This window comes from Cavia porcellus, unplaced genomic scaffold (genome assembly GCF_034190915.1).
Source record: "Cavia porcellus strain 051 isolate PalLab524CR breed Dunkin Hartley unplaced genomic scaffold, mCavPor4.1 scaffold_23, whole genome shotgun sequence".
NCBI classification, from domain to species: domain Eukaryota; kingdom Metazoa; phylum Chordata; class Mammalia; order Rodentia; family Caviidae; genus Cavia; species Cavia porcellus.
Window position 1 is genome coordinate 16,516,337 of NW_026947506.1, and position 13,387 is coordinate 16,529,723.

At 35.2% G+C, this 13,387-nt stretch overlaps 1 protein-coding gene across 1 annotated transcript; it reads right to left on the reverse strand.

Annotated features, from left to right (window-relative positions):
* Window positions 1–923: 923 nt before the first annotated feature.
* Window positions 924–12,930, reverse strand: LOC100713651 (zinc finger protein 709-like). The gene is made up of 3 exons (XM_013152616.2): window positions 12,494–12,930; window positions 9,067–9,127; window positions 924–2,194 (listed from the first exon to the last, which is right to left on the reverse strand). Exons 1-3 carry the CDS (start codon window positions 12,543–12,545, stop codon window positions 1,183–1,185), a joined length of 1,125 nt encoding a protein of 374 aa, XP_013008070.2. The 5' UTR covers window positions 12,546–12,930; the 3' UTR covers window positions 924–1,182.
* Between the last annotated feature and the right edge of the window lie 457 nt (window positions 12,931–13,387).

Below are 13,387 nucleotides of genomic sequence, written 5' to 3' on the forward strand. Positions count from 1 at the left end.
AAGCTTTGTTTATGCATTGCATATTTCATACAATGATCTCTTGGCTAATGTACATTGTCACAAATGTGGAATTTCTTTTAAGCCTCAATAAAATTTCAGTGTATGAATAAATTTGGTATTATCATTCTAAGGCCATGGTTTGCTTGTAAAATGTTTAAGGCAGGGTAGTGATGATTTGGGTACAGGGTGTTTTGCTGTTCTAAATTTAACATAATAATGCACTTTCTGACCTCACTTGTCTATTAATACAGAAATAAGGGAGTAAGAATGTCCCTGAGTTTGTTACTTAAAACAGTGTAGCTCATTACTAACAGTCCTGTCTGATTCTTGGTTTTCTCATTTTCTATATTTGTACTATCTTTCATTTTGTTTGTGCATGCTTTATGACAAGACTCATAAAATGTTTTCCACACTAATTAGAAAGACTTTCACTTCATGGGGGAGTTCTATAGTTTTCTAGCTAAGTGGAAAAATTAAAGAGTTTCCCACATTCATTTTCTATTTATCCATCTATTTATCATCTATCTATATAAAATTTTTCTCTCATTTGAAGACTGTGTTGTAGAGCTAAAATGAAACAAGAAAAATAAATCATATCCCAAATTGTTTATGTTCAGATTTTATCTTCTAAGAATTTCTTAAGGTGTGTGATGGTACATGTGTACTTTTTAAGATTTTTTATATTGCATACAAAGAAATAGCTTCTCTTCACTGTCCTTTCATGTCAGTGCAGATCACTTTATATATTCAAAATTAGTTTCTTGAATTTTAGTATCTATATTGATTGCTTAAGTGAAGGCTTTTCCATATTGCTTATTCACATAAGAGTTTCTAACCTATGTGATTCTTTTCATGTACTTGACAACCACTATGTGTGCTGAAAGCTTTACCACAAAGTTTACATATATAGGGTTTCTCACCAGTGTGAACTCTTTCCTGAGTTCAACAGTGACTGTTTGTGCTGAAAGCCTTCCCACATTGCTCACATACATATGGTTTCTCCCCAGTGTGAGTCCATTTATGTCTTTCACAAGAACAGTGAGAAGTGAAAGCCTTCCCACATTGCTTGCACACATAAGGTTTCTCCCCAGTGTGTGTTCTTTCATGTTTTTGACAGTCACCACGTGTGCTGAAAGCTTTCCCACATTGCTTACATACATAGGGTTTCTCCCCAGTGTGAGTTCATTCATGAATTTGACAATGAGTGTGTTGACTGAAAGCGTTCCCACACTGCATACATACATAGGGTTTCTCACCAATGTGAATTCTTTCATGTGTTCGACAATGACTATTCGTGCTGAAAGCTTTCCCACACTGCTTGCATACATAGGGTTTTTCCCCAGTGTGGGTTCGTTTATGTCTTTCACAAGAACAGCGAGAAGTAAAAGCCTTCCCACATTGCTTGCATACATAGGGTTTTTCCCCAGTGTGAGTCCTTTCATGCTTTTGACAATCACTACGTGTGCTGAAAGCTTTCCCACATTGCTTACATACATAGGGCTTCTCACCACTTTGAGTTCGTTCACGAATCTGACAATGACTGTGTTGGCTGAAAGCTTTTCCACATTGCTTACATACATGGGGTTTTCTGCCAATGTCGGTACTTTCATGACTATCAAATGATTTGAAGGATTTTCCACAGTCTGTATATAAACTGGATTTTTCTCCACTGTGTGTTCTTTCATGTTTTTGAATATCATTGAGAGAAGTAAAATCTTTTCCACATTGTATAGATACATAGGTATTCACCATGCTGTGATTTCCTTCATGGATTTGAACATGGTTGAGTGTATGGAAAGCTTTCATATCCGTCTTATAGAAAAAGGGTTCTTCTTCAAGGTTTCTTTCTTCAGTCTGATCAGAGTAAGATTTTTCATGTTCTCTATATTCACATAAATTCTTTCCAAGGTTTGACTTTGCGTCATCCTGAAAGGACTGGAAGTCAGTGTAGGTTTTCCCATTTCTGTGGCAGTTCAGTTCAAATCCATGGTACTTACATGATTTAAGTCCTGTGTTAACAATGATGGACGTAAGTGGTGATGAATGACCAATCCAAAGCTTTCCATGAGCAACACTTTCATCTGGTTTTGTACAAAGAAGTTTCATGTGCACATTATGATTGGAAGTCATAAAAACCATTTCCCTATATTGATCAAATAATTTATGTTGATGGCATTTCTTTAAGTCTTCATTTCTGTCAAAGAAACAAATAACAAATCACAACCAATCACAATGAAAGTATCTTTATATTAAGGGTTTACCAGGAAGAGGTCTATTTTGATTCTCCTAAGAAAATAATATCATGAATTTACTGTATACTCTAAATGACTGCTTGTAAATAGCTTTTGACAAAACAGCATTAATTTGGTATTTATAATTGAAATATTGTAAGGTTTGCAATATATAATACTATTTTTGGGTGACTGGTATATACTTATATGACAGACTACATTTGATACACTTTTCCTCTGTGATTCTACTTCTGCCCCTTCCACTGAGTCTCTTTATCCTCTTCAAAATATTTGCCTCACTTTTTTACCTTTTCTCTTTTATTTTACTTATTAACATTTTGCATTTCTCATACAAAATGTAACATGTAATATTAAATGTTCTGTGTCCTTGTCATTTAATGCAATATGGGTTCCATATCCATCCTTTTTTTTTTTTTTTTTGGCAAGTGACAAAGTTTCACGTAACCTTATAGTCCATCATACATACACACCACATTATTTTCAGTGTTACAGAATTAACCAAGAGGTTTTGTGTTGAGCTACATTCTCAGAGTTATGTATCTTTTACCATGATATAGAATTTCATTAATATTAAGTTGCTGAGTTGGAGTATGAAGTTTTAATGAAACATAAAAAAGAAACAATTTCAAAACAAAATAATTGGAGATTAACAATGGTTCATATATTGTGTATCGGTATCTTCAAAATAGTTGCTCCGATTGTAAGATATACACATGAAAAAATGATCAAACAATGAAGGTACAAACCACTCTTTTTGATGAACTAATATAGATTAGTAGTATAATTAATTATCTTGGAGATAACTTTCTTTTGTCCTTCCTACTTTCCCTCATCTCAGTTGTTCTTACCTCTTGAGCAGTTTCTTCCATTTTCACAATATCTATTTTACATTTTGGATTCAATTTACTCTTTTTTCTATACTAGGGAGAATATACAATGTTTACATATGTAAGTCTCATTTATTTCACTTATGAGTATGACCTCAAGTTGCATCAATTTACCTTTTAAATCTTGGGTTTATCCTTATTTATAGGTGAATAATATTCCATTGTATAAAAACATTACTTTGCTTCCATTCAGTGGTTGATGGGCATTTGGGTTGTTTCTAAGATGTAGCTATTATAAATTATGCTGCTATAAAGATAGGTGCATATACATCACCCTGGTATGATGTTTTCAAGTCTTTTGAGAAAATACCCAGAAGTGGAATAACTGGGAATAAATGGGACCTTTAAGCCGAGATATTTTAGGAATCTGCACCTTGATTTCCACAGTGGTTTTTCCAGTCTATACTCCCACCAACAGTGAAGAACAATTTATTTGTCCACCAAACAGCCCCACTGGTATTTGTTATTGGTTGATTTCTTGATGATACCTACTTTCTGGTATGAGAAGAAATCTCAGTGTTGTTTTAATTTGCATTTCTTGAATGACAAATGATGTGGAACATATTTTTAATATATTTATTTTCTATTTGTACATATTCATCTTAGATGTCCCTTTTGGATTGGGTTTTTGAATGTGGGAGGGCCTGAATTTTTCAATTATTTGTACATTCTAGATAGAAGTTCTTTGTCTGAGGAACAGCTAATTTTTTTTTTTACTATGCTGAGGGTTATTTTTTTCCTCTGTTGAACATCACTTGATGAGATCTCGCTGTTCTTTGAAACACTTTCCATGCAGTTTGTGCTCTGTTTATGAATTCTCTGCCTACTCCTATGTCTTCAAGTCTTCTATCTACCTTATCTTCCAGTTGATTTCTATTTTAAAATTTAGATCTTTAATCCATTTTGAATTTATTTTAGTGCATTGTGAAAGACAATTTTTCCAGCACCACTTATTAAAGAGGCTATTTATTTTTCTGTGAACATGTTTGGTGCTTTTGTCAAAGAAAAGTAGCCAACTTTAACTTTAGTTGTGTCTGCATCTTCTAATCTGTTCCACTGATCTTCAGATCTGTTTTTCTGCCACTACCATGCTGACTTTATCACAGTACCTTTGTAGTATAATTTCAAATCAGAGATTATGCTGCCTCTTACTTTGCCTTTGGTGCCAAGGACTGCCATTGGTATTCTAGGTCTCTATTTTCAAATGAATTTTAGGAATGTTTTCTGTAGATCTGTGAGATATGCTAATGGTATTTTGATTCAGGTTCCATTAAAACTATGTATCAGTTTTTAGAGTATGGCCATTTTCTCAATGTTGGTTCTTCCTACCTAAGAGCAAGGGATATCTCCACTTTCTGAAATCCTCTTCAATATCCATATCATAGTACTATAATTTTTAATATATATATCTTTTACATCCTTTGTTAGATTCATCCCCAAATATATAAGTTTTGGGATGCTAGCTTGAAAGTGATGATTTCCATAATTTCTTCAGTGAATCTTGTTTGTGTAAAGGAATACCTCCCTCCAGGAATGAGTTAGGGAGAACTGCTTCTTTTTCAAGTTTATTAAAGAGTTTGAGGAGTATTGGTGTTAAATCTTCTATAGATATCTTACAAAACACAGCTATGAATCCCTGAGGACATGGGTTTCTCTTTGTTGGTAAATTTGTGTTTTGGTTATTTTGTCTCATTGCTGAGACAAAATACCCAATGTCCAACATTAAAGAAGAATAGGTTTATTTAGCTCAGTTTGTGGAAGTTTAAGTCTTTACTTGGCTGTCTCCAAAGTAGAGTAGCACATATCACAGAGCAACAACAGCTCATGGTGTCAGAAAACAGCACAAAGATCACCAACACAACAAAAGAAGCATGGAGATAAGACTGTCTCTTATATTGTATGTAGGCTACCCACTCTAGGGTGAATGTAGCAGTCACACCCATAATCCCATCAGTGGACCCTGAATCAATCATATATTCAAGAAGCCTGCAACCATGATTATGTGATGCTTTGAGGGCACATCCAGACACAAAGCATAACAGTTTTTAAATAAATTCCCAATTTCACTAACTGATACTGGGTTATTTGATATTTTTATAACCTCTTGATTCAGCTTTGGTAGTTCATACATTTCTAGGAATCTGTCCATTTCTGCTGTGTTTTCAAGCCTGTTCAAGTAAGGATGTTCAAGGAAGGCACTGATAATCTTCTGAATTTCCACAGGCTCTGTAGTGATTTTACCCATTTCAGTTCTCATTGTATGAACTTGAGCTTTTTCTTTCCTTTTGTTCATAAGGTTGTAAAGGGGTTTATTATTGTTTCAAAGAACCAGCTCAATTCATTAAAAGTTTGTATTGTTTTCTTAGTCTCAATTGCATTAATTTCTGTTGTGATTATTATAATTTCCTCCCCTCTATGAGCTTTTTTTTTCTTTCTTTCTTTCTCTCTCTCTCTCTCTCTCTCTCTCTCTCTCTCTCTCTCTCTCTTTTTTAGCTTGAGGTACAGTATTAGGTTATTTGTGCTCATTTTGCTTTCTTGATGTGAAAGTTCACTGGTATAGATTTACCCCTTAGGACTTCTTTCATTGTGTTCCATGGGCTCTGGTATGTTGTATTTGTATTTTTGTTTGATATTGTTTAATTTCTTCCTTAATTTCATCTGTGACCCACTGGTTGTTCAGGAGGATGTTATTTATTTTCCATGTGCTTATAGGTTTTGCAGTTTCTTTTGCCTTTATTTTCCAATTTCTTTGTACTTTGTTATGGTCAGATAAAATATGTGGGATACTTTCAATTCCTTTCCATTTCCTAAAGCATGTTCTGCGGGCTAGTATGCTAAAAATTAAAATAATTGATTAAAAGATAACTAACAAAAATAGTTACTTAAAAAGATAGTTATTAGTAATATTGTCATTCTGTACTGAGCTCATTACCCTAGTAACCAAGCATCAACCACATAGTTATAAATTAACTAACCACGTCGTTCTGCTATTCTGTAATGCGTCACCCCCCCACCTTAGTGATCTGTGTGCTATGTCAACTTTTGTTCCCCTTGTAAGAGACAAATGATACTGTGTCAACCATTGTTCCCTTCATGAGAGACAAATGTTCCTGGAATTGGCAGACCAAGTGCTATGAATTGGCTAACCACCCACTGTGAAATGCCTCTTACATCAAGCAAAAGGGAACAAAGGCCCACCTTATTTCTGTTTCTCATCACTATGTACTTAATGATCAATGAGCTAATCATAAATGAACTGTAAAAATCAGTCAAAACTCTAACTCAGTTGCACAGCTTTGCAAATTCCATCTGCACTGCGTCGCTGGGCCAGCTAAAATAAAAGCGCTTCTTTTAAAAAAGACATCTTGCCCCATTTATCATCTTGGGGTCTTGCCCCGTTTTTCATCATGGGGCCCTGTTTTTTGAGTAGAGTACAACCGTATATGGTCTATTTTACAGGATGTTCCATGGATTGCTGAGAACAATGTGTACTCTGATGCTGTTGAATGGAACATTCTATAAATGTTTTCTAGGGGCTGGGGATTTAGCTCCACGGCATAAGCGCCTGCCTTGTAAGCAGACAGTCGTGAGTTCGATCCCTGGTACTGATAAAAAGGAAAAAGACAAAAAAATGTTTTCTAAGTCTATTTGTTCAAGTTTGATTCAGTTCTGTTCTTTCCTGACTTTTCTGAATATCTCTATTATCTCTGTATGACAATGACATCTTCAAGTCCCTTGTTACCACTGTTATTGCTTATTTGATTTTTCATTTTTGTTAATATTGTCACATATAGTTGGATGCTTCCATATGTGGTGTATATACATTATGATTATTATCTCTTTCTCTTGAATTTTCCCCTAACAAGTATGTAGTGATCTTTCTTTCTTTGGATTATTTCTGGCTTGAAGTTCACCTTGTCTGCATATAGAATAGCTACTGATGCTTTTTTCAGGGTTTCTGTGGCAAGGAGTATAGTTTTTCATCTTGTGACTTTCAGTCTGTTTATTTTTTAGTTAAATAGTTTTCTTGCATACAGCATATTGTTGGAATTCACTTGTTGATCCACTCTGCAGTGAATTCCTTTGGACTGAAATGAGGCCATCTACATTAATTGTTAAAACTGATATATATTGATTTATTTTTGTCATATTATTTTCCTGTTGTTTGTTCCCTGTTCCCATTTGTTTAACTGCTTGTCCTGCTTGGTGGTTTTTTTTACTGTTGTTGTTCTAGGAATTGTGATCAATTTTTTCACTATCTAGAATATCTTTAAGTACTCTCTGTAGGTTTGTTTTTGTGGTGATGAATTTCTTCAGTTACTCTTTGTCATGAAAGTATATTATTTCTTCATTAATTTTGATAGTTTCACAGGGAACATAAATCTGGGTTTTTTCAGGATTTGAAATATTTTTGGAGGGTTTATGTTCAGAAGTTGGCCATGATTCTAATGAGTTTTCCTTTATATATGATATGTTTCTTTTTTCTAACCACTTTTAATATTCTATTTATGTGCTGAACTCCTAGGATGGTGATTATTATGTATCTGGTTGTGGTTTTATTGTGGTTTTGGCTTTGGAGTTCTATATTCTTCACATGTCAGATTTTGTTCCCATGCTTGAGAAATTTTCTGGTATTAATTTCTGTCAATACTTTATGTCGTTTCTGTTAACTTCTTTTTCATTGACACCAATGAGTATTATATTGTTTTTCTTTGTATCATCTTGGAGCTCTTGAATTATTATTTCATAGTCCTGTTATTTTTTAGAAACCTTCCCTTGCATGATTGCTAAATGTGATCCTGTCTTCAAGCTCTGAAAGTCTATCTTTAGTTTCTATCAAGTGGTTTTGCCAGCTTTCAACAGAAGTTTTAATTTCATGGATATCTCTTTGAATCTATTTTATGCATTCTATTTCTTTCCTATTTTATTCATTGAGGGTTTCTACCATTTTCCTATCTTCTTATATTTTCTTATTTTGTCTTCTCTAGCTATGTTGAGAAATTACTTCATTATTATTGTCTTTCTTTTTTATTGAGAGATTATTGCTGATCTGATTTCCTCTGTAGCTTTACTGATTTGTTTTTGGCCTTCATATCTCAGCTTTCCAATATGCTAGGAATTCATGTATCCACCATCCTTCCCAGGCTATCCTATTTTTTCTCTCTACTTATCTGTGAATGGAATCTAGGCTGTTTCCGGATCTTTGCTTTTGTAAGTGGATATACATGTCAGTATAACATGATTATTTTAACTTTTGGGAAATAAACCCAGTAAAATGATACATGAATAAAATGGAATTTCTATATTTACTTTTTGAGGAATCTCTATACACATTTTCAAAGATGTTATATCACAATGACACTTCTACCAAACTTATGAGAAGATGACTTCTAATACTTCAAAAACAAAAAGAATGAATGCTCTGGAAGATGGCTTAAAAACAGCAATTATCAAAATATGAGGCATTCATCTGGATTTTATAATTAAAATTAAACTTTAAATACTTCCTCAAGCTTACCGATTTTTCAAATAAAGAATGTGTAAATTTAAATAGATATAGCATCATTTGCATAATTGTCTGATTCATATCCTGCACTTGGCTTTCAACCTAAACACAATTATTTTATATACATCCATGATTAATGTCTATACACATTTTCATATAAGTTTTACAATCTTGAGGATGGAAAATGTTTATTCTTATATATATTTTATAATCTAACTTGTAGCTCAACATCAATACTCCATATTTCAGATGTTAACATATTTCAAATATTCAACTGTTAGATTCTAGATACTCAAATGTATCAATCTTTGGAGAAATTTTGCGAGATTAAAGAAATTTGAACATTGTTTCAGTTTTTGTAGTTTCTTTGGTTCTAATATTTCTGAACTTTCAAAATATTTCTCTAGTAAATGCAAATTACCTTAGATTTTTTCTATAACTGTTGTACTCCTCTTCAACTTGGTAGTCATCCCAGTTCCTTTCTAAAGTATTGAAAAAGAAATATGATAACTGATAGGGACTCTGGAGAACATGGCGGACAGACAACAGCAACTACTGAACGCTCTCTAAAGGCTCGGCTCAGAGGCCAGGAATGATGCGGACTAAGGAGATACGAACCAGTAGAGATATGCTCTGCTGACTCAGGAACGAACTGGGCTGAGAGAATCCAACTTGGAATACAGTCCTGGCGCTAAAATAGGAACAGAAAAATCTCGGTGTGGAGGCTCGACTCCGCGCCATTGGAAACCGCGGTTTGGATTTCCCGCCGCGTGGCGGCCGGCTACCTCCACAGCGGCTCAGCAAGGAGAGACGCGACTGCCGAGCTCTGGGAACGGGCGTCTGGGAACGGAGTCAGAAACGCGACGGACAGGAAGGAAGGCTGACTGGTGGCGAGGTGAGCGAGGAACTGACTCCCTATCGCAGTCTGACTCCAGCGGAGGATTTTCTGGGCGCGGGCAGTCCTGTAAGAGCAGGGCGCGGTGGCAACTGCAGCCGCGCATTTCCCTCTCGGAAGGGATTGGTGAAAGGTGCCTGGCCGGAGGGACGCTGCTCGCGGACTCCCTAGGCTGGCCTAGCCCAGATCCCAGAGCCTGACGCTGGCCCGGAGGAGCGACCGACTTCTGCGTAGGCTGCCTCCTCCGCAACTCCCTGGGGCGCAGCGGTGAGCTGGAACAACTAGCCAGCGCAATTCGATGAAGCTGTAGCTGACAGGCAGGGAAGCCGGGCCTCCTGTGTAAGATTACATTTTATAAGGAACAGAAAATATGGGGAAGGGAAGCAACAAAAAAGGCTCCTCGACCCCCAATCCTGAGAATCAGGCAATAGTGGACACTGTACCAATATACATTAAGCGCCATTTAGAAAGCCTCATAGACCAATTCAGGAATGAAGTTATCAATGACCTGAAGCTAGAAGTATGCAGAATAGTTAGAGAAATGCTAAGCACCACCCAGGAAAAAGCAGATGGTGGAGTGGAAGAACAGAAAAAGAGGGGAGAATTGCATGATGGAGAAAACAGAGAAAGCATTGAGTATGTGAAGCAGGTGCAAAGGGACTATCAAGAAATCAAGAAGTCTACCCAAGACTGGCATAACAGCTTGAAAGAAACTAAGGACAGACTATCTGAATTGGAGGGCAGACTTGAAACATGGGAGAATGAAATGAAAAACTTCTTAAAAATAACAAAGAAACACACAGCAATAATACAAAGACAAGAAGATGATAAGAGGAGCCATAACTTAAGGATTAAGAACATAAAAGAAGAAGTAGGGACACAAACAAGTGAACTACAAAAGCTACTCACAGAAATAATCCAGGAGAATTTTCCTAATTTAGCAAAAGGTAAAGATACTCAAATGTATGAGGCATACAGGACCCCAGCTACCTACAACCCTAACAGAGAAACACCCAGGCATATAATAATAAAAATTCCAGAAATTCAATACAAGAACAGAATATTAAAAGCTGTAAGAGACAAGAAACAGATCACTTACAAGGGAAGACCCATCAAAATTACAGCAGATTTCTCTTCACAAACCATCAAATCACGAAGAGCATGGGGAGAAATAATTCAAGCTTTGAAAGATAATAATCTACAGCCAAGATTGAGATATCCTGCACAACTGTCCCTGGAAATTGATGGAAAAACGAGGTGCTTCCAAGATAAAGAGGAACTGGGGGAATTTGCAACCACCAATTCAACCCTACAGAAAGTATTGCAGGATATTCTAAAAAAAGAAAAATACAAAGAACCCAGAAATAGGGGCGGGGAGGCCACAACGAATAGAGCAGAGAACAAAACGAAGAAGACAAACTGACAGCTACTGACAGAAAAAGAGCTCAACAGAAATGAGACAGAGAAGATTGGATGATAGGCACAGCTTTTTTTGGAGAAAATGACATCTTAATAGGTAATGCTGATTTAGTACCATCTTGTTTTGAAGTCTCATCTAGCTTTTGTTCTTCTGTCTCCAATGGTCTAAACAGGTTGTATCTTATTGGATTGTACTATGTACGATAGTATAAGAAAAAACCTTTTAAAGACAAGGAGATTATACAGAGACCATTGTTCATTTTCTGTTAGTCGATTCTAAATACTCTATAATGCTGTCATTCTCTTAAATGGATTTACATTGTTTTGATATACTTAATGCTACAGTATATGAAGTTTTACTCAAGGACTTCAGGGAGGGAGTCAATATGGTAACTATTTTGGGGTCAGGATTAGCTGGTGGTGAAACACTATTCTGCTTAAATGGTTATGTTTTGATCTGCCCTGTTTCGCTGTTATGCCCTCTTTTTTTCTCAATCTCCACTCCATTATTTACTTTTTTATTTTTATCCATTTAATTACAGGGAAAAATATAGCAGGATATAATATAGTAACCCACTTTGACTTTCTATTATCTCGATTTGAAGCCCTGTATTACTCTCACCATCTTGTTTTTGACTGAGGTTCCTATATTCTGTTTTGCTGGATAGTATCAGGTTCGAAAGTTTAGGCATCAGCTGAGAAGATAATGAGATTCATTATAACGCCCATTCTCGTTGACTTTTATCTACTTTTGAAGACCTACAATGTCTCCAATGTTTTGGTTTTGTCGGTTTTATTCTTTACGGTTTTGTTCAATTGTATTACAACTAATGATATAGGCAATTCTATTAGAAATAGCGGGAGGCATTAGGGTAACCATTGTTGATCACCTTGTATTATGTTTTTATATTATCTATTATGTCCACCCTTTTGACTTGACCGATTCTGTTCTGTTATGTCACATTTGGTTTTACTCTCTTCCAAAAAAGCAACAAGAACCGTGGGAGCAATGAAACCCAAAATGTGTAATAGTCACTGTACAAAAGAGAGGAAAAGAAAGTGCTCTAAACTATATAACTGCATGTATATTTAAAAGTATAAGATAGAAAATGATATCACAGAGTTTTATTGGATCATTGAACAGAACTGTTTGCAGTATCATTGGTGGAATGTCCACTCTACAAGCTTTAATTTTGTGACTTGAACAATTATTTCTAAGATGGCAATATGTAATACATTAACTAGTGATTTCCTACTGCGCATTTTTTTATTCTGTAAATCTGTATAACTTGTACCCCTTCACTGTTTTTTTTTCTTTCTTTTCTTTTCTCTTTAAATAAAAATTAAAAAAAAAGGAAATATGATAACTTAATACACTAATGAAAAGTATTATATTCCATTTGATTCATCATATAATGTGACCATATCTGGAAAATTCATCAAAATGTTTCCACAGTCCAATTAAGAAACTACACTGATGAGGAACAATCAATACTGTCTCATTAAATAAATGTGAAAATGTTATCTTCCTTACCTACAGCAGCCACATTCCAAAAGTTTTCCCACATCACATCTCTATAGATCATCTTTTGGGATAGATCCAGTAAAGTCCACTCCTCCCTGGTGAAAGTCACAGCCACATCTTCAAAGGTCACTGCCTTCTATGTCATCAGAAATATATTTGCAGGAAGAAGAGTGAGGCTCACAAAACGAACTGTTTTTTTCTACTCATAAAAAGTTGAAATAAGGCTGACTCCTACAAATGTTTACTTCAGGCTTTAGTCATCAAATACTAATTCTCATTCTATAAGTGCTTGTCACATAACAATTTTGATGCCAGTGGGAACTCATTACTAAATACATAGAAGAATGAGAATCTAGTTCTCCTTCTGGTTTAATGTAATTTTATTTCTGCACTCTCTCTAAAGAAACGCTCATAGGAGACTGCTAAGTCATACTTGAAGGAAACAAAAAAAACCACTTATGTATATGAAAATCTAATGACTTATTCTGACAGATCATAGAAAAATATCAGTATTTTTAAACTTATCATTTAGGAAAAAGATTACTTCCCCCTCTGATTATATTTAGACAGCACTGTGAAAGTTGAAAGTGGTTTCATAGAAAAAACTTTAATTAAATACAAAGTAAAATTCATGAATGGTAAGTTAAAATGTTACTGAAGAACTTTTTTTTTTTACTGGAGAATATCATTGAAATTAGATTAAGGTAGAGATTATCTTATAGCTCAATTACATAGAATGCTTGTTATAGAAATATAAAAACTTCTAAGGTGTAGTAGAAAAAGAAATATGGGGGTATAAATAAACCAAGTGAATATCATGCCTCACATCACAGGTAAGGGCTGTTCACTCAGCCTAGGGAGGGTTCCAGGACTGACCAAGGGTCCACTGTCAGCCACACATTG

Coding starts and splice junctions, on each gene's coding strand:
- LOC100713651 (XM_013152616.2), bottom strand. CDS start 12,545: ATGATCTATAGAGATGTGATGTGGGAAAACTTTTGGAATGTGGCTGCT. Junction 9,128..12,493: donor TTGGAATGTGGCTGCTGTAG/GTAAGGAAGATA, acceptor TCAATACTTTAG/AAAGGAACTGGGATGACTAC. Junction 2,195..9,066: donor AGTTATAGAAAAAATCTAAG/GTAATTTGCATT, acceptor TTTCTTTGACAG/AAATGAAGACTTAAAGAAAT.